The following is a 21,646-nucleotide window of genomic DNA, read 5'->3' as shown; positions in this document are numbered from 1 at the left end:
TTAAAACAAAAGGGTAATCTTGCCACTATCAAATGCACAGAAAACCATGATGCGTAAGACTTTGTTGCATCTTAATTTAGCCACAAGACTAGTATACAAGAATATGGCTTCATCTGGCATGCGCTCTCCAAACAGATAACAAGGCAGAGGAAAACAAAAAAACCCTAATCTAATTAGAGAGAGGTGGTCTTGAATATTATATGTAAAAGCAGGAGCGGATGGAAGCCCAGCATTTCTAAACCAGAAAAGTTAAAAAAAAAAAAAAAAAAAAAAAAAAAAGAGCACAGATTAATATCATGCCAAATACAAATTCAATTTTGTGCAGAAATGTGTAGCCAGCTCTTTAAAGGTGTGGTAAAAGGGACATGGGCTGTTGGCAGCTCATATCACAAAAAAGCATCCTTCACAAAACAACAATCTTGGCAACAGACATTTTTCAACTTTTTTGTTATTTTTATATTGTGCTTTTTTTGTACATCTCTATTACAGTTTTGTGTTTTTATACATTATATTTTTTTAACTGTTAGTGGTAGGTACAGTGCAATATTTTTGAGATCTAGTAAAGCTAGAAGGATGCTACTAGGGTGCATAGTAAGAGGTATGGCAATAGGAAAAAGGAGGTATTGATGCCCCTGTATAATACTCTAACGAGACCTCATTTAGAATATTGTGTACAATTCTGGAGGCAGCACCTTCAAAAAGATATAAAAAGGATGGAGTTGGTCCAGAGGAAGGCTACTAAAACGGTGTGTGGTCTTTGTCATAAGGCATATGGGAACAAACTTAAAGATCTCAATATGTATACTTTATAGGAAAGGCGAGAGAGGGGAGATAAGATAGAGATGTTTAAATATCTACAGTACGTGGCATAAATGCATATGAGTCGAGTCTCTTTCATTTGAAAGGAAGCTCTGAAATGAGAGGGCATAGGATGAAGTTAAGAGGTGATAGGCCCAGGAGTAATCTAAGGAAATACGTTTTTACAGAAAGGGTGATGCATGGAACAGTCTTCCGGAAGAGGTGGTGGAGATGGAGACCGTCTGAATTCAAGAATGCATGAGATAGGCACATTTGATCTCTTAGAGAGAGGAAGAGATAATGATCACTGTGGACCATTTGGCCTTTATCTGCAGTGTCCGTACCATTGCATTATACCTGATTGTCCTCAGTATAAGTAGCCTTGATGTACAAATGAGAAAGTTGTGAGCTAAATCCAAATAAATAAATAAATAGACTCGCCTGTTTTTCAGTGAGCTCATATCTGTATTGCCACAAGGTTCTAAAAAAATTGAATACCAAATTTATAATTCTGACATTCTAATTTTTTTTAGACAGATATTAATGAAAAGACAAGACTATAATTTTTTTTTTTTTTGCTATATTTTATCCATACTCATTAACTGCTACTGGGACCCAGGAAGCCGCCTCCCAATCTGTTGTTCCCCCACTCCATCCAGGATAGGGATCCCTGCCCTAATACTGACTCCAATTTCCTCTTAGGGTTTTCAAATAAGCATTGTATAAATTTTGCCAAGTAGTACAGAAATACAATAAGATTGTTTTATGCCTGTTGAGCAGCACGTACATTTTTATTTAAGTCATCAACTCTCATTTATTGTCTATGTTTACTTTTGTTTTTGCATAAAGCAATTAGTACACCGTGCACCAGTTTGTAATCTACTTCTACATCACCTTTCTTAGCCAATGGAAAATCATGATTTACTCGTTAATGGCCATTTTCTTTTTATGCCCTGATTTTGTGGAATTCATTGCTTCCTGAGTTGCAATGTTTATAGGAGACTAGGGCACTGAAAGCCTATTTAAGTGGTACTATTCTTTTTGAGTTGTTGTTTTATAGAATATGTTGTAAAAATTATTTAATTTTTTTAGATGTATTATTGGTTGAATACCGATGTTTTATTGTTAAGAATGTTTGATTGTAACCCTCCTTGACACATGGTAATTAGATGGGATGCATTATCCATAAATAAAAATGATCATTTCATGAAAGGAATTTTATTACACTGAAATTTTATTTATTTATACTTTCATGGCGACACCAGGAAGTATTTCTTCACTGACAGAGTGGTTTAATCACTGGAATGAGCTTCCAGTGCAGGTGATCGAGGCCAGCAACGTGCCAGATTTTAAGAATAAATGGGATGCCCATGTCGGATCTCTAAGAGGGTAGAGTTAAGGGGATAGTCATCAGAGTGTGACCTTTCAGAGGGTTAAGGGGGAGGGTCAATAGAGTGGGCAGACTTGATGGGCTATGGCCCTTTTCTGCCGTCAGTTTTCTATGTTTCTTATAAACCACTTCTATTCAAAACAGTTTACATTATGGAATTATAAAACTAACAACTACGTCCTTAATAAACATGCTTTGTACCCTTTTTGCAGACTGCTCCCTCAGGAAATGCCCTCTTAGCTAGACTGTGCAAGCCACCAACTCAGTTTCCTGGCTCTGCAGCTTCCTGTTATAATTTTATGCCTAAAGTTCCTTTCATTTTGTTACACATTATTTCATCAGATTTTTCCTTACGAGGGGACCTGCATGATTATATTACAATCACACACTCCTCTCAAGTTTTTGCTTCAGCTGTTCCCGAGACCTTCACACATATAACCAAGAATTGTAATGATTTTAATTGTGACTAGATTACTTCTTTCTTTTTTTTTAACAGCTACTTATGAAATTTAATTAGACGCTGTGGAAAACCCAGCATAAAAACAAATGTTACATTCTTTAGTTCAAGAGGACATGGAGCCTAAGCATACTTAAATTGAAACCTTTTTGATACAGTTCAATCACTCCAATTCTAGTCCTGTTTAACATAGTGCAGAAAAAAAGTTTGCAAAATATGCCCCAAGAAAAAAAAAGGTGGCCCAATCCACTTTGTTACAATGGAAGATAATAACCATGTAAATATAATATCACAGTATGTAGCGTAATCATACTGGCTAGGTATGAACATGGCCAAAGAGATTATGAATCAGTGCATAGCAAAAATAATACAAAAAAAAGTGGGCATGGTCTGCATTTTGCTCTGAAGGGCTCAATTTGACTGAACTATTTAATAATATTTCTTGAACAGCACCATCAGTAACATCTTAGGATTGGAAAATGTTTTAGATTGCTGCATTAAGTTGTACAGCCACACTATGTTCAGGTCAGGTGACCAATAGTTTTAACTATCAGCTAGATTTAATGATATATCATGCATCTGATATATCGCCTTTCTGTGGTACAATCAAAATAGTTTACATATTGTATACAGGTACTTTTTCTATGCATAGAGGACTCAGAAGCTAAGGTGCCCAAGTCAGTAGCTGCCTTAAAAGCAGCTGCTGACTGCCTGTCAATCATTCCAGGACGCCGGTTACAGAATCACGCCAAAATAGACAGCTGAAATGTAGGCCCAGAAAACTCAGGCCTACATTTCAGCCACTTATATTTGCCGCTAGACCGCAGCAACCAATCAAGGCAGTGGGATTCCTCCCTCCCCATCAGCTGAGTGGCAGGGACTCCCAAAAGCCGCGATTCTGTAACCAGCACCCAAGTTGATGGAGGAGGGAGAGGGAGGAATTCCCCTGCCACTATTGGTTGAGAGTGGCCACGGCAGGGAACATCTGAACCTCACCACAAGTCAGCCAGCAGGAGAGATTCCCACTCCCACCTGCTGGCACTCCCCCCCCCCTCCAAGCTAACATCTCCAGCAGAAAGGATGCCCAATCCCAACCCCCGCTAACATCCGCAGCAAGAGGGATGCCCAATCCCTCTTGCCGGCACCTCCTCAAATACACCCACCCCCCAAAACCCACCCAGACCCTCCCCGGATCTTTTTGTAGAAGGTCGGCCAGAGGGAAGCCCACACCCTGCCTTGGCAGCTCTCAGCCGATCACGGCAGGGAAATTCCCCCCTTCCCCCATCAGCTGAGTGGCAGGGACTCCCTAAAGCTGCAATTCTGTAACCGTTACAGAATTGGGGCTTTGCGGAATCCCTGACACTCAGCTGATGGATGAGGAGGGAATTCCCCTGCCGCGATCAGCTACTGAATTCTAGGCAAAGATAGGTGGCTGAAATGCAGGCCAGGGTTTTCCAGGCCTATATTTCAGCCACCTATCTTGGCGTGAATCGCGGCTGGGTTGGCCACTTTAGATCGCCTAACGCCACCGGGTATTGGCCACGCCTACTTTGGCGTTCCGCAGCTACCTAGCCACGATTCCAGCTGCCTTTTATTTAGGCGTCTGTTGGCACTTCAACCCTGCCATTTTTCACTGCATTTTTCAGTTGCTTAGGCCTCGGCAGGGCACCTACCAATGCCTAAATTTAGGTGCTGGTTATAGAATTTCCCCCTAAGTGTATTACCATAGTAGTGTGCTAGAACCATTAATGCACATTATTAGTAAACAAGTCTCATTGTATAAAATGAGTTCTAGAGTAAATAATGCATGTTAATGTGGGTTGTAACACAGTAGTACTTTTCAGTAAATCCCATCCTGTTTCAGTGCCTGCTAAGTTGAAAGTAACACCTTGGCTATTCACAGTCTTCTTGTAGATTGGACACCAGATATAGGTTAAATGGTTGCAACAAGGTAAAATTATCAGTGTTAAAAGCTTAGCAACAGTACACGTGACTTTGATCTGAGCCCACTAGTTTACTACCCTTTACTCCTCTAGTTACATTACGTGTTACGAGTGGGGCAGAAAAGGTTTACAAATGGCAGTTCCTTTCCCTCTGTAAAATGGAGTTAAAGCAGATCACTGGCTATGAATGTCCATTACTACAGCTAGTAAACCATCAACAACTGGAAATCTTTCTTAAGTATTTCCCCCCTTAAAAACTTCATTTGATCTGGGAGAACTGGACACTGCCCCCCTCCCCTTTCCAGGGTACTTCCTGCAAATATAAGTGGCGGGAGATTTTTATTTTCACTCTTGACAGCTCTTCTGAGGCCACTAACAAGCTTTTCTGCTACTGACTCAGTCGGGCGCATCACTAATCTACCACATACTCAGGAGAATTATTGCTTACTGTAGTTCCACTCCTTTCAAATGGTCCAACTCGGATCATAACATTTTGAAATGAGATACTCTCTCTCTTTAGGCTGCCTTCTACATGATGTAGGCAACTCAGTATAACAAAAAAGTAAAATAAATGTTTCATTAATAGACTCAGATTTTTCACTCACAGGACAATCTTATTGTTTCCTTAATTAGACTGTAAGCTCTTGTGAGCAGGGACAATCTCTTGCATATACAACGCTGTGCACCTGGTAGCGCTATAGAAATAATAAATTATTGTTGTTGACTGTTGCTTTAAGTTGCTGAAGGATGCAGTAAATTCTATTATCATAGCTAGATTTAAAACAAGATTTGGACAAATTCCTGGAAGAAAAAAAAATCTATTAAACCATTTAAGGTAGACCTGGGGAAAGCCACTGCCTAGCCCTGGGAGTAAGTAGAATGGGGTAGATTGCCACTATTTGGGATACTGCCAGATACATGTAAATTGGATTTGTCTGACCGAGTAACGCAATTCTTATGTTCTTAAACTCAACTCTGTAAGGTTGTTTTTGCTAAATTTTGAAAGGGTGACTACAATAAAATGAGGAAAATGGTTAAAAAGAAGCTAAAAGGATCTGTCAGAGCTAAATTGTCATGGAGGTCTGTCGAGAATGACACGGTGACAAAATTCATCACCGTCCCCATGGATAACCACGGGAAATAATCCCATGTCATTTTTTAGTGTCTATTTCAACCTCAGTCCTTCTACACCAGCATTCTTCAAAGCAAAGCTTGAGGGTCAGTGGTTGTGGCCATTCATACTCTGAATCTTCCCTCTTTCCTTAAAGAATGACATGAAGATGGTTTCCCGCGGTTATCCGCAGGGACGGGAACGGTGATGAATTTTGTCACTGTGTCATTCTCTATAGAACCATGACCTATGCTGAGACTAAAAGTAGCAAAACTTTGTTATTTCACAAGCTACCAAAGTAGCCTGGAGGTTAGTTAGGATAGCTGTCTTGGGCCCTGCTGAACCAAGCAAAAATACATTTTCTTGCCGTGGCTCTGGGGTAAAACGCAGAACTCCCTAAGCTGAAGTGTTTCCTCAAATTAATTATTAATAAGACTGTCAGCACAGATTTGTGGGGTCAGAAACGGCAACATTTACAGCGGTGGAATGAGGGGCTAACACGCAGGCCTGCAGACATGAAACCTGAAACCTCAGCTGTCAATAAATGAAGATTTTTAAGGACGTGCAGTTAAGATCCGCGAGGTCCGCGTTTTACCCCTTCCCCGGGTCCTCTATTGTGGAATTCTCTTCCTGACACAGTTCAATTACTACTTTTTTAGCTTTTCGAAAAAGTCTGAAAGCCTAAGGCTTTTTATGCTGTGTGATAGCCAGTTTTGCTGTTTGTTTTAAATGTATCAAGGGTTGTAGAAACAATGAATATAAATGTCTGTATATTTGTTTTAGGAATGTCAATTTTGGATATGTGGGATACAAATGTTTTAAAGAAATAAAATTAGAGGTTTCTACCGCAGGCCACAGAGGTAAATGCTCCGACACTCACAGAATTCCTATAAGCGTCAGAGCATTTACCTCATGGACACACAGTAGAAACCTCTACCGTAGCTCACCTGCCCGCCCTCTTCACCCTACCCACAAGCCCTGCTCTACACCTTGAGTTCTCAAGCAAGGTCCTTGGCATCACTATCGACTCCTCCCTTTCCCTCAACGATCACCTGAATTCCCTGGCAAAATCTTGTTTTTTCAACCTCCACATGCTGAGGAAAGTTAGATCCTATTTTCACCAAAAGCATTTCACCGTCCTTGTACAATCCATCATCCTATCCAAACTCGATTATTGTAACGCCATCTACTTAGGCCTAACGAAAAAAAGTCTTCGCAGACTCCAGCTTATCCAGAAAACTGCGGCTAAGCTGATTTTTGCTAAACGCAAATATGACCACGTCTCCCCGCTACTTACCAATCTTCACTGGCTCCCAGTACTTTCCAGAATTCATTTCAAATGCTCCTGCCTGGCTTTCAAGATCATTCACGGCATCCTTCCGCTCCTAATCCCTCTATCCTTCCTCGCCCCGACACCAACTACCACCAGATCTGCCCACAGACATAAACTATCCTTCCCCTCTCTACACGGCATCCTCTACGCAGGTAAACTGGGTAGATCCCTCCTCTCCAAAATCACCGGCCTCTGGAACGACCTCACTGTCCCGCTGCGGAACCTGGACTCCCTCCAACTATTCCGAAAACAACTGAAAACCTGGCTTTTCTCTAGCATATAATAATCTCTTCTCCTGATTACATCCCCTCTTTTTATGCTTTGTAAACTCTTTCTCTTCTCTCTTCCCATATTTTTTAAACTCTGTAAACCGTGTCGAGCTCCACTTCAGTGGAGAAGATGTGGTATATAAACCTAAGGCTTAGTTTAGTTTAGTTTAGCAGCTTTGTAAAAAGGAGCCCTAATTTGTACTGAAGGCAACAGAAGATAAAGTGACTTGTCCAAAGTCACAAGGATCATCACAGAAGTTTAAACCCTGGATTCCCTAGTTCTCAGGCTACTCCTCTACTCTACTCAGTTATTACAAACCTGAACCTATTAATTTCTTTGGGAGCCCCAAAATACAAGTGTTTCAATTACTGAAGGCATTTTGCAGCAGTTGTAATGTTATTACAGGACACAAGAGATGAGACAGGGCCACTCACTCGCTTCGGACTTTATACTGGTTGTCTTTAATTCATCATATCCAAATTGACATGTATAACTTTTATAATTTTGAAAGGATTAACTCCCATTTGTTTGTTTAACAAGCAGGCTCCAGCCATTCGGCTGCCAGTGAAGAGGCAGCATCAGCAGAAGCCCCAACAAAAGCCTCAACCTTCTGCTGTCCCCAAGGCTCCCCAGCCTTTTTGACTGTCTCGTAGGGAGCATAACTTCCATCGTTCTGCCCTCCCCTCTTTTTCCCATCGGAGGTCATCTCCATCATTTTTACCATCGATGGACGACTATTACCACCGACCTCTGGGTCCTTTCCATCGTAAGAGAGGGATACTCTCTTCAATTCCATCATGTTCCCCCGGAACATCCTCCAAGAGAGTATCCTTCCAACTTAACCCAGACCGCCCGTCTTCTTCAGGAAGCTCAGGCTTTGCTCCAGCTTCGCGCCGTAGAGCCGGTCCCTGTGGACCAGCAGAACAGGAGTTTTTACTCCCGGTACTTCCTTGTTCCGAAGAAGACGGGCGACCTGCGTCCTATTTTGGATCTCAGGGTGCTCAACAAGTTCCTGGTTCCTATAGCTTATTGAGCTATAGGTGCCTATTCAAACTCTCCAATTTAGTTGGGGTTTTCTTCTGGTATTGTCCTCAGCTAAACAGATTATCCTATGCACACACTGGATTTTTTCAGGTAATGCTCTACACCAATGTAAGTGTTTCCTTTTGAACTGAAAACTGAACCTTCTTACTCTCTTCCACAGAAATTTGAAGACTTATTTATACAGATGACCGAACTTTAGCTTCTTAAGTTTTTGTGGCTTAAATTATTGTTTTCAGAGTCTTCTGACTGCTTGATAGGATCAGTAAATTCATGGTATGTTAACTCAGTGCACACCTCAATTTCAGTGCAATCTCAAAGCACACCTACATTAATTTTTAAAAAAATATGTGAAATTCCAGCCTCCACAGAACAGGTCTTGTAGCCATGACAGGATGGTTATGTTGCAGAGTTTGGTTCATAGTAGTGCTGCCTGATTCAAGGAAAGATTTTTCAATTGAATTTGGCCTATTGAATAGATTTTTTGATTTGATTCACTTTTCCTGCCCAATAGGGTGTTTTTTCAAATGACCTAACAGGTTTATTTGTACACTCTTCACCCACCCCAGCCCCATACTGGTGCTGTAGTGTAAACAAAATAAACAAGACTGCCTCTCTCTGTTAGGTCCTAGTTCACGCTTGCTGTCTAACACCAGCTCTGGCAGGCTACACATTTCAAATCTAACATATTGTAATCGCAAAACAGAAAATAAAATTAATTTTTCTATCTTTTGTTGTCTGGTCATTTTATTATTCAAATCATGCTGGTCCCAGGCTCTGGTTTCTGTTTGTCTTCTGTTAACTTGCTTGCCAGGGTCTCCTACCCATTTGACATTTTCTGCTTTCTCCATGCTCACCATGCATCTTCCATCTCTGTACCTTCCCTTCCACTGCCATATCCAACTGCTCTTTCCCACTGTCTATCATATCTCTTTCCCTGCCTTTTGTCCTGAGTCAAACCTCTCTATTACCTTCCATCCAGCATCTCTTCCTTCCTCCCCTCCATTATTTTGTGCACCATCTCTCCCTGCCCTCTACCCTATGTCCAACATTTCTCCCTCTCTCTTCTCCATGCATATCTCCCTACCCTCCACCATATGCAGGATTTCTCCCTCACTCCATTCTACCTCAGCCGCTTCTCTCCCTTTAGCTCCTCCATCCCATCTCCACCAATTCTTTCTCTCGCCTCTTTTCTCTCACCCATGCAGATTTTAATCCCTCCTTCTCATCCCCCTGTGCAGCAGCTTTTCATCCTTCCCCTGTGCAGAACCCCCCCCCCCCCCCCGCCTCCCTGCATTCAGGCCTCCTAAAGTAGCAGCAGCGATGATGGCAACCAGCTTTGCAAAGGCAGTATAGTGAATAGGCTTCTTGCGACTTGCCCGCCAAGACTTCACTGCATCAGTGGCACAGCACAGGAAAGACCACAGCGGGGCAGACCAGGAGAAGCCTGTTCACTGCACTGCATCAAGCCAGTCACCGCTGCTGCTACTTAAGAGGCCCAGAGGTATGTCTGAGTTAGGACTCATTGAATCGATGAGTATTTTTATTTTTTTACTACAGTGAATTGATTCAAACCGATTCACCAAGGTGAATCGAACAGCACTTGTTCTTACAATAAACGGGATTAGGCATTTTTAAAAACTGTACTTCAACAAAAAGTGTGCGACTCCTGAGCTAGGTCAGAGAATGTAAATTCCATCATATGGTGTGAAGGAACATCTACAAATGCCACTGCAATAGAGAATGTGATTCTGTGTTTGCTGGTGCTGAAGAAGCAGTTTATTTGAAAAAGGAAAAACTATCCAAACTGTAATATATCCAACGGGCTTCTGATTTTCTGGCATGTGAAATTTAAAGTGCCAACACTGGTTCATCAAGCCTTAAATAATGAGGCCCCCTAGTATTTTGCTTCTGCTTTGAAAATTTATAGAAGGAGGAAAGGCGGGAGAGGGGAGATATGATAGAGACGTTTAAATGCCTACATGTACGAGTCGAGTCTCTTTCATTTGAAAGGAAGCTCAGGAATGAGAGGGCATAGGATGAAGATAAGAGGTGAAAGGCTCAGGAGTTTGTTTGTTTGTTTTTTTACAAATCATTTTTATTAAAAGTCAACCAGAGGAACAAACAGGATACAGGAATAAGCAGATGCAAAACAGAAGCGGCTGTGAGCAAAAAACCCCAGACAGACAGACATCTACTCTAGCACATGTTAATGTAACGGGCTAACACACCCCGAACACACATACAGCAGGCAAAGAGACAAACACAGACAGAGAGACCACAGGGAAGTGGAGGTGGGGGAGGAAAATGCTGCACAGGGAAGTGGGGTGGGAGAGAAATGCTGCAGCACAGGGAAATGGAGGGGGAGGGAATGCTGATGTAGCTACTGCACAGGGAAGTGGAAGGAGGGGAGAGAAATGCTGCTGCATAGGGGGCAGGGTGAGAGACAGATAGAAAGAAAGACAGATAGTGGGAGGGAGGGAGACAGAAAGAAAAGAAGAAAGAGACAGGGGCAGGGAGAGAGAAAGAAAGAAAGAAAGACAGCAGCACAGAGAGACAGAAATAAAGAAAGACAGACAAACATATATTCTAGCACCCATTAATGTAACGGGCTTAAAGACTAGTATGTAATAAAGAAAGATAAAAAAGAGATGCCCAAGTTCCCCCACCCAGAATAAACCACAAAATCAAGGAGTAATCTAAGGAAATGCTTTTTTACAGAAAGGGTGGTAGATACGTGGAACAGTCTCCCATAAGAGGTGGTGGAGTCAAAGACTGTCTGAATTCAAGAAAGCATGGGTTAAGGCATGTGGGATCTCTTAGAGAGAGAGGAAGCAATAATGGTTAATGCGGATGGGCCATTAGGCCTTTATCTGCCATCATGTTTCTATGTCTACAGAGGGAATGTCTAGAAGCAGTTTGAAGGAGCACGAGAGCTGGTCTCAAAGGGCGGAGTTTAACACGGGGCTGGGAGGCCCTGGGGTTGTATTCAGGCAAGGTAGGGAGGGGGGGGGTGGTGGATGAGAACCGTTAGAAGGAGAAGTGTATCGAAGAAGGGGAGGGGTTCGCGCCAAAAGGAGAGGCAGGGGTAGGGTAGTGTAAGAAAAGGGGGCGTTTCTGCAGAGGGTTTTTAGATACGAGCCTTGGAGGACTAAGTTCGTTGCAGGTCCTCCAAGGCAGAATTTGGATCTTACCGGACGTTTTCACTTACTTCGGGTGCTATTATGACGTCTTTCAGTCGGGCGGAGGTCCGTGGGGAGGAGGAGGACGCAGAATTGTCGCTCTTGGCCGGGGACTCGTTCGCGAAAGAGACGCTGGAGCAGGTGGGTGTCAGCTTAGTAGAGGAGCGTGTGCAACCGGCACGGCGTTCCAAGGTGGAGGCGCTGACGGCATTAGCCATTGCCGGTTCGGGAGGCAATAGGGGGACTTGTTCGAGGTTCCTTCCTGCGGCTGGGAAGGCCCGCCGTAAGTCTAAGGCATCGGGCAGTGTGCAGGGAGCTGTTCCGGCCGGCCGCAGTTCGTTGGATTTGTCGGGGGGCGGGGCTTCAGCGGCGGTTGCCAGTGCTGAGTGTGTGAGCAGGAATGTGCCGGTTAGCAGGGAGGTGGCTGGAGATATAGCTTCGGTGAGTGGGCCGAGTAGGGGGGGCAGGGACAGGTCTGTTGCAGCAGGAGTCTCTGAGCCTTCTTGCTCTGGGGTTTCGGGTGCTAGAGAGCTTTTCTCGGGGTTGTTGGCGGGTGGACCTGGTGATTCTTGTGGGTCGCCGGGGGCTTTAGGTTTGGGTAGGGGTATGAGTGCTCCCGGTTTTATGTCCGGTGCTGGGGGGGTACCTGCAGGTCAGTTCCCTGGTCTTTTTTCAGGTAGTTGGTCTCTGAGTTGGGGGGCGGCTTCCTGGGGTGCTAACTCATCGGGTGGTGGTTTAATGCCTTCAGTTTCCCACTGGGGAGGGGGTGTTCCGGGTAATATGGGCTTGGGGATGATGCCAGGGTGTAGTTATGGGTCTGGATGGGGAGTCACCGTTGGTATGCCGGGGTTTTGTTTTCCTGGTCCTGCCTCTGTTTCTTGGTCTCCACAGGTGGCGTGTATCCTTCCGGGAGGACAGATGGTGCAGACGGATGGATTGGGAGCAGTAGGCAGTCCCGGAGTTGCTGAGAGACCTGGCTGTTCTGGTGCGGAGCGCGGATCGGCGCTGACTGCTGGTGCGGTTGCTGGCGGAGGCGCTGCGGTTTCTGTCCACAGTTCATCCCTGATGCCTGAGGTTGCTGTTCGTGGCGGCTCGGTGCAAGCTTCTGATGTCTCTTCCTTGGTGGGGACTGCTGGCCAAGGCGTCTCTGGAGTGTCTGCAGGAGTGTCGGGAGCTTCTATTACTGGTAACAAGGCGCCTGCTCAGGTTGCTGGTGGGGGGAGGGCATGGCGTAAGAAGCGCAGGCGTCGGCGTTCCTCTTCGTCCTCGTCTGGGTCTTCCTCGTCGGGTTCTACGTCTTCTTCTTCGGTGGAAGCCGGTCCTACGGGTGGTGTGGAAGTTGCTGGGGTAGGTAGTGGTGAAGCTTCTACAGGAGAAGTTCGGGGTGCTCCGGCTTTAGTGGCCCTTACCGAGTTGTGGGAAAAGGTTCCCCGGGATTTGCGGCGGAAAATTCGGCGGCGATCCTGCTTGGATATTTTTCGCCTCATGGAGGGTAGAGCCCATAGGAAGCGGCATAGGAAATCCAAGCGGGACGGGAAGGAGGTTAAAGTTTTTCCGGTGGCTCGTTCCATTATTAATTGGATTCGGGCTTTTTTACGATTAGCGAGCGTGTGGGGACGCGCTAATCCACAGGATGCTGGTTTATTATTGTCATATGCGGATTCGATTTTGGATTCCTATCAGCGTTTCGGCGGGTGGGCTTGGTTGAATTACGACGAAGCCTTCAAAGACAAAATGGAAGAAAATAGTTTCATGTCTTGGGGTTCTCAGGATGTGAATCTATGGCTTATGCATATGGCTTCCAAATCCGTATCGGGTACGCCAGGGCGGACTTTTGGGAGTCCTGGGAGCGTACGGCCCTTTCGCGGAGGGTCGGGGGGGAGTCCTTCAGCAGGGTCCGACGTGTGTTGGAAATTTAATAAATCCAACTGTCCCTTCTCCGACTGTAAATTTCGTCATGCCTGCTCCATCTGTGGTCAATCGCACTCGGCTATTAAATGTCCCAAATGTGTCGGAGGAGCAGCTGCGGGGGTTGGCAAGTGATGTTGTGGCCGATGTGCCTACTCCGATTCGGGTAGGCGCTTTGCGCCCGTGGTTGCATAGCTATAGTCGGCGGAGGGTGGCGGTTATTTTGGAGGCAGGGTTTACAGAAGGTTTTGATATTCCTTTTTTGGGGGAGGTGACGGCGGCGCGTGTTCAAAACTCATCTTCGGTGTCTGTTTTACGTGGTGTAGTGTGGGATAAGTTGTCTGCAGAGATACAACTGGGGCGCATTGCGGGACCTTTTCGTGTTCCACCTTTTTCCCGCATGAAGATTTCACCTTTGGCAGTGATCCCTAAGAAAGTGCCTGGGGAGTATCGTCTCATTCATAACTTGCCTCGGCCTTTGGGTCGGTCGGTTAATGACGGTATTCCGAAGGATCTTTGTACTGTGCGTTATGCCTCTTTGGATAGTGCATTGAGGCTTATCGTATCGGTCGGACGTGGTGCTTTGTTAGCGAAGGTGGATATCGAATCGGCCTTCCGATTGCTCCCTATTCATCCTCGGGCTTACCCGTTATTGGGTTTTCGTTTCGAAGGTTTGTATTTTTACGACCGGTGTTTGCCCATGGGCTGTTCCATTTCGTGTGCGTACTTCGAAATGTTCAGTTCCTTTTTGCATTGGGTTTTAGTTCAGCAGGTACCGTATTTTCGCGGATATAACGCGCGCGTTATACGTGATTTTACGTACCGCGCATACCCCTCGCGCGTTATATGCCTGAGCGCGGTATACAAAAGTTTTTAAACATAGTTCCCACCCCGCCCGACGCCCGATTCACCCCCCCAGCAGGACCGCTCGCACCCCCACCCCGAACGACCGCTCGCACGCGCTCCCACCCGCACCCGCATCCACGATCGGAGCAAGAGGGAGCCCAAGCCCTCTTGCCCGGCCGACTCCCCGACGTCCGATACATCCCCCCCCCCGGCAGGACCACTCGCACCCTCACCCCGAAGGACCGCCGACTCCCCAACAATATCGGGCCAGGAGGGAGCCCAAACCCTCCTGGCCACGGCGACCCCCTAACCCCACCCCGCACTACATTACGGGCAGGAGGGATCCCAGGCCCTCCTGCCCTCGACGCAAACCCCCCTCCCTCCAACGACCGCCCCCCCCCCAAGAACCTCCGACCGCCCCCCCAGCCGACCCGCGACCCCCCTGGCCGACCCCCCACGACCCTCCCACCCCCCTTCCCCGTACCTTTGGAAGTTGGCCGGACAGACGGGAGCCAAACCCGCCTGTCCGGCAGGCAGCCAACGAAGGAATGAGGCCGGATTGGCCCATCCGTCCTAAAGCTCCGCCTACTGGTGGGGCCTAAGGCGCGTGGGCCAATCAGAATAGGCCCTGGAGCCTTAGGTCCCACCTGGGGGCGCGGCCTGAGGCACATGGGCCAAACCCGACCATGTGTCTCAGGCCGCGCCCCCAGGTGGGACCTAAGGCTCCAGGGCCTATTCTGATTGGCCCACGCGCCTTAGGCCCCACCAGTAGGCGGAGCTTTAGGACGGATGGGCCAATCCGGCCTCATTCCTTCGTTGGCTGCCTGCCGGACAGGCGGGTTTGGCTCCCGTCTGTCCGGCCAACTTCCAAAGGTACGGGGAAGGGGGGTGGGGGGGTCGTGGGGGTCGGCCAGGGGGGTCGCGGGTCGGCTGGGGGGGAGGGGGGTTTGCGTCGAGGGCAGGAGGGCCTGGGATCCCTCCTGCCCGTAATGTAGTGCGGGGTGGGGTTAGGGGGTCGCCGTGGCCAGGAGGATTTGGGCTCCCTCCTGGCCCAATATTGTCGGGGAGTCGGCGGTCCTTCGGGGTGGGGGGGCGAGTGGTCCTGCCGAGGGGGGAGAAGAATCGGACGTCGAGGGGGGGCATCAGGCTTTCAGGATGGGGACAGGACTTCAAGGGGGGACAGGCAGATCTTCAAGGGGGACAGGCAGACCTTCAAGGGGGACAGGACTTCAAGGGGGGACAGGCAGACCTTCAAGGGGGGACAGGCAGACCTTCAAGGGGGGACAGGACTTCAAGGGGGACAGGCACGGAGAGGCGGGGCAGTGCACCGAAAGTCAGGGCGGGTGAACGGTGAGTCGGGGCAACCAGAGGAGAGTCGGGGCAGTGCACCGAAAGTCAGGGTGAGTCGGGGCAACCAGAGGAGAGTCGGGGCAGTGCACCGAAAGTCAGGGTGAGTCGGGGCAACCAGATGAGAGTCGGGGAGGGCGAAAGGAGAGTCGGGGTGGCCAGAGGAGAGTCGGGGAGAGCGAAAGGAGAGTCGGGGTGGCCAGAGGAGAGTCGGGCAGCATGCGCGTTATATGCCTGAGCGCGGTATAGAAAAGTTTTTGTACATATCATCGTGATTTCTGCGCGCTATACCCCTGTGCGCGTTTTACAATGGTGCGCGTTATATCCGCGAAAATACGGTAGGTGTTGACTCTGTTGTGCATTATCTGGATGACTTCTTGTTTATAGGTGCAGGGAGTAGTGGGGTTTGTGCGCGTCTTAAGCAGGTTTTTGAGGACTTGGCGGAGGATTTCGGTGTGCCTTTAGCTCGTGACAAATCGGAGGGGCCGGTTACTTCTTTGGTTTTTTTGGGGATAGAGTTGGACACAGAGGCTTTAGTTACTCGGCTGCCTGTGTTGAAGGTTCGTCAATTGCTCAGACTCATAGAGCAGGTGATTCAGGCTCCTAAGTCTACTTTGCACACGATTCAGTCTTTGTTGGGGGTCTCTCAATTTTGCCTGTCGAGTTCTTCCTATGGGTAGGGCGTAGGTTGGCAGCGTCCACGTCAGGGGTGCGGGATCGTCATCATTTTTTGCGTCTCCCGGCGGGGGTACGTGCTGATTTGCATATGTGGGCTGTTTTTCTTCGGGATTTTAATGGGACTGTACCGATGATGGCGCCTGAGCTTTCCAGTGTTGATCTTGAGCTATTTTCTGATGCGGCGGGGGGTGTTGGCTTCGGTTTGTATTGCAATGGTGACTGGTGTGCCGAGCGTTGGCCTGCGGAATGGGTGCGGTCCGGCGTCACAAAGAATATTACCTTGTTGGAATTATTTCCGCTCCTAGTGGCTTGTGAGCTCTGGTCTGGGGTCTTGCGCAATAGACGGGTGGTGTTCTGGTGTGACAATTTAGGAGTAGTGGAGGTCGTTAATCGGCAGGCGGCGCGATGTTTGGCGGTTAATGCGCTCATGCGGGAGTTGGTTTTGCGCTGTTTGCGACTGAATTTGTTTGTTCGTGCGCATCATGTTCCGGGTTTGCAAAATGGCATTGCTGATGCTTTGTCTCGTTTCAATTTTTTGCAGTTTCGTCGGCTGGCGCCAGGAGCTCGAGCAGAAGGTTCACGGATGCCAGCGCGTTTGTGGAGCCTGGTCGGAAAGGAGTCTGGGAGATGCTCCGTATGTCCGTAGCCTCTTCTACGTGGTCCCATTATTCAGCGGGTTTTCGGTCTGTGGCAGCTTTCTTAGCTGATAGGGGCTGGTGTCCGGGAGATGTGGCCGAATCCTTATTAGAGGATTTCGTGTTGTCTTCTTTTCGGAATCGGGTTTCCCGGGGTGTAGTTCGTGGTCAATTAGCGGGTTTTGCCTTTTTCTGCAGGGCATTGGGTTGGGCTTGTCCAGTATCTAGTTTTTTGGTTCAACGGTTGCTTCGGGCGTTAGGACGTGTGTTGCCTCAGCCTCGTGACTCGAGGTTGCCTGTTACGCATGAGTTACTCCTACGTTTGTTGGCGGTATTGCCTGAGGTGGCCCACTCGCCGTATGAGGCCTGTTTATTTCAGGCGGCTTTCTCCATTGCCTTTTTTGGTGCCTTAGGGATCAGTGAGTTAGTCGTATGTTCGGCTTCGGGAGTGGTTCCGCGGGGGCTTCGGATTCAGCATGTGAATGTGCAGGATTCGGTTTTAAGGCTGCATATTGTCAGTTCTAAGACTGATCAGTATGGGGTTGGGCACTGGGTGGTTCTGCATGCTGTGTCTGGCTGTTTGTCTTGTCCGGTTCTCTGGCTGCGTACTTACTTGGCCATTCGTCCCACTAGCTCTCAGATATTGTTTGTGCATGCGGATGGCTCGCCTTTGACGCGTTACCAGTTTCGGGCGGTACAGAGTTTAGCGTTGGCGCGTTGTGGTATGAATCCGGCGGATTTTGGAACTCATTCATTCCGGATAGGTGCTGCCACGAGTGCTAGTAGGGCTGGTATGTCGGGGGAGGGTATTCAGAGATTGGGTCGTTGGGTTTCGAATGCCTTTCGGGGTTATATTCGTCGTGAGGGTGTTGGGGCCGGGAGTCTTGCGGGGAGAGGTTCTCAATAAGGGGAATGGCAGAGGGTGTGATCCGTTTTGTTTATTTTCTGTTTCAGCTCCCAGTTCCTGTTCCTATTCTCTGTGGATCGTGGGCCATTCTTTCATCCACTGGGCTAGTGAACGTGCATGTATCCGCCTGGGTGGCCGTCATCTTGGACTGGGGCATTTGGGACTTCGTGTTTCCTGGTGGGGACAACGCGGGATGCGTTGGAGTCAACTGTTGTTCTTATTGACTGATCTGCGATCTCGGACTAGTCATCCTGACATACTTCTGATACATTTGGGGGGGAATGATGTGGATGCATTGACGGGAAAGGATTTGGTCAATAGGATCAAAGATGATCTGCGGGTGGTGTGGGATTGGTTCCCGGGGGTGTTGCTAGTATGGTCTGACATCGTGCCTCGTCCAAGTCGTATAGTGTCCCGGCGTTGGACAAGGGGCCTGGCCAAGCTCAACAGGCAAGTTGGGAAATGGGTGGTGGGTCACGGTGGGTGGCAGATACAGCATGATTGGGTGGATGTTAGTTGTCTTGGTTTGTATCATATCGATGGGGTTCACTTGTCGGATGTGGGATTGGATCTTCTGCTGGATGATTTCGCGTCCAGTTGTGAGAAGTTCCTCAGTGCTCGTTAATAGTCGCTGCTCTTTTAGGGGAGGGCCTGTGTGGTACAGGCCTGTGGCGGGTCTCCCGAGCTACTGGGTGCTGGGGCTCATCCGGCGATGAGCAGTGGGCCGGCTGGGAGCCGTGCCTTGGGGTCAGGTGACCCGGGTTAAAGGGGCATGAGGTCATGCCACCCCTCAGACACTTGCTGTTGGTGGCGGGGTCGGGGGCAAAGGTACTGTTTACACAGGGTAGCTCGGGAGGAGCTTGCTGAGGTTGATTGTTAATTGAGGTTCAATATGTTAATGATGTTAATGTATGCAAGTTAATTTATTGGTTAATGTGATTTAATAAAGAGCTGCGGCTATTTACCACATTAATGTGTTTTGTGTTATTGATGTGGGGTGCAGAGAAAGGAGGGATAATGACAACTGAAGGGACTATCCAGATCCCGATGTTTAAACTTTTCTTCAGATAAAGTATTATTCATTAGGTCCTATGTAGCTGGCTCTTTAGTCTATCACACAGGTAAGTTGCAAACAGCTCAAGGCACACTTATTTGGTCACCTTTTTATCTAATGACATTGATGACAACTTATTAAGAGGAGCCTAAGCTTCAGTCACTGTGTTGTGACTTTCTTCAGGATATGCTGCAAGGGGGTTGTCAATCAGGTTTGAGAACCCACTATTTTATTTTTGCCTTTTCATTTGTTCTAGGTTTTCGTTTATGTATATTTTATCTATTATATATATTTATTTGTAAGACGACTAGCCCTGTAGATTGTGCAGAGTATAAAATTTTTTTAATAAGGCCAAGAGGAAGAACAGGACCAAACAAAATTTTTTATTAAGTAACAGGTTAGAAGCGTTCAACATCTACCACAAAGCTACAACTCAACACAGGGCCATGTTTCAGCATTTAAAAGTCTGAATCAGGATGGAGTCATAATCTTACGGTAAATGCACAATCATATAGATATTAAGTGAGAGCACACAACCAAGCACAAACTTTGTGGCTCTTATATCAATCACTATGGTTACAACCCAAATAACATTTCTATAGCACTGCTAGATGTACACAGCACTGTACATTAAACAAGGAACAGACCCTGCTCAACAAAGCTTACAAACTGATCAAAACAAACGACCACTTCACCACCAATGTTGCAAAGTAGACTGGGGGAGCGAGCAGGTGCAGCTTCATTTCAGGGGCACCACATGAGTTCAAGTTTCACCTAAAAACATTTGCATTTTCAATGGAAACAAACAAGACTGAATTGGATTTCAGATTAGTTTTGGCATTGAAACTGAAATTCTGTTGGCCTCTAATCAAATTTTAAAAACTTTTAAACACATAGGAAGCGTAACCTAGTGGTTAGAAAGTGAGTTGTGATTAAGTTAAGCCAGTTGTGATTCAGATCTCGAATCTCCTTGTGCTTCCTGTGACTTTGTGATGTAACTTCATCCGTCACTATTCTCTCTATAAAACTTAAGGGCCCATTTACTAATAGTAAAATTTTCAATTACTGCACCTTAACGCGAGACTTAACCACATGGGAGCTGCAAATTTTACGCAATACCTTTTGGGGTGCTCTCACCATATTTTTTTTATCACAGGTCATGAATTAATGTTCCCATTAGCATGCAGTTCATTTAGGACTACTTACCAGTTTCCTGGATACCGCTTCCACACCCATGCCACGTCTCCTGACAGAAATTTTTTTTTAACGTAAGTCATGGTGACGGGCAAATTATTATAAAACTCCTCAACGCAGTTACACCATAACCTGTTTCCCTGGATTAACCACATATTAAGAAACCCTTTTATTAAATTGTGTTAAACACTAATGCACGCCTAATACAGCTCAAAATGGTGTACTGCAGGACATGCTCAGATGTCCTACCAAATTAGTGTGTGTTAAAAAAAATTTTAGGGCATGTCTCAGAGGCAAGAGAGTGGGTGTTCTGCACTAACCATCGCAGTTACATTACCACATGATTAGCAGAGGAATACTGCATGAGCTCTCATCGTCGACAAAATGAGTGGCAGTTAACTGCTCATTTGGTAAACAATGTTTAATGACTGCACACTAATGGCAACATTAGGGTGTATAATACAAAAAGGAAATATCTATACAGCTGCAGGAAAAATGGCCTTAGCACGTGAGAAAATCTGCATAAGGATGCACTAAGGCCACTTTTTGCCGCACTTTAGTAAAAGGGCCCCTTCGCTTTCAAGCCCTTACGGCAGGCACCTTCCTACTGTACCATCTGGTGCCCCACATCTGGTCGTCAAGAAATTACTATATTCTGGAGCCTCCCTCCAGCACATCGCTCAGCATAAACTCCAACTCTTGGAATCTGTGAGTTTTCATCAAGCGAGAAAACAGCTGTGTTTCCCAAATGCAAGAACATCTCTACAGTCTTACAGGACTAAAGGCAATCCCTAAAGCGTACCCTTGATGATTTCCAAATGTTCGGGGAAGCACTTAAATTGTAACCCCTTCCGCCCAGGTTCTGTTTTAGGAAGGAAGCCCCGAAGCCCCAAGTTACTAACTCTTGAAATCTGCCCGCGGGGAGCCCTCTCGCAGCTGTCCCACTGATCCCTGGTGCAGTCTCGCCACTCCAGTTTGCACAAACACTGACACATGGTCTCGGCGGCGCCCCCTAACCTTTTGCTGAGCGGTCGGACCCTGACGGCCACTTTGACGTTCGCCATGTCCCGTCGCGCAAGCTCCGGCTCACGCCATCCTTCCTCGCGACTCCAGGCGCCCGGGGCCAACGCGGGCGCGAGACCCTGATCTGTGCCCCTCTCCTCCCCAGCGAAGCAGCAAAAGCTGGCTCGCGGGAGGGGAGCGGGGGCGTGGCGAAAACAACAGCAAAGGGAGAGCATGCGAGGAGGGCCACAGCCAGTCAGAAGCCGTTGTGAGTCTGGGGAGGCGGTGTCAGGGCAAAGCGCCAGCCTCCCACTACGGCCGAGTCCTCTGGAGCACCGCCTCGCGCTGACGGTACGCGCGAGTTCAGTGTCGTGACGTCATTCTTTTCTTTGGAAGGATGGAGAGCCCGCCTCCATCCGCCTTCGAGAGCTTGAGGGTTGGGATTTGGAGCTCGGCCCCGGGAAGAGGCGAGGTGGTTATTCTGGTGTTTGTCACAAAGATCTTCGCCTGGGAGCAGAGGTTTTAGAGTAGAAATGCCGATGCACACTGC

At 47.3% G+C, this 21,646-nt stretch overlaps 1 protein-coding gene across 1 annotated transcript in view; it reads right to left on the bottom strand.

The window, feature by feature from the left end:
- The window catches only part of STARD9 (StAR related lipid transfer domain containing 9), a 224,778-nt gene extending 203,461 nt beyond the window's left edge, over nucleotides 1–21,317 (bottom strand). The window contains exon 1 of the mRNA XM_033951109.1: nucleotides 21,112–21,317. Within this exon, the coding sequence (XP_033807000.1) occupies nucleotides 21,112–21,158 (47 nt within the window). The 5' untranslated portion in view covers nucleotides 21,159–21,317. The remainder of the gene's footprint in view (nucleotides 1–21,111) is intronic.
- Nucleotides 21,318–21,646: the final 329 nt, after the last annotated feature.

Source organism: Geotrypetes seraphini, chromosome 7 (assembly GCF_902459505.1).
Source record: "Geotrypetes seraphini chromosome 7, aGeoSer1.1, whole genome shotgun sequence".
NCBI classification, from domain to species: domain Eukaryota; kingdom Metazoa; phylum Chordata; class Amphibia; order Gymnophiona; family Dermophiidae; genus Geotrypetes; species Geotrypetes seraphini.
Note: the sequence above shows the minus strand (reverse complement) of the source record. Positions and strands in the feature narration are given on the sequence as shown.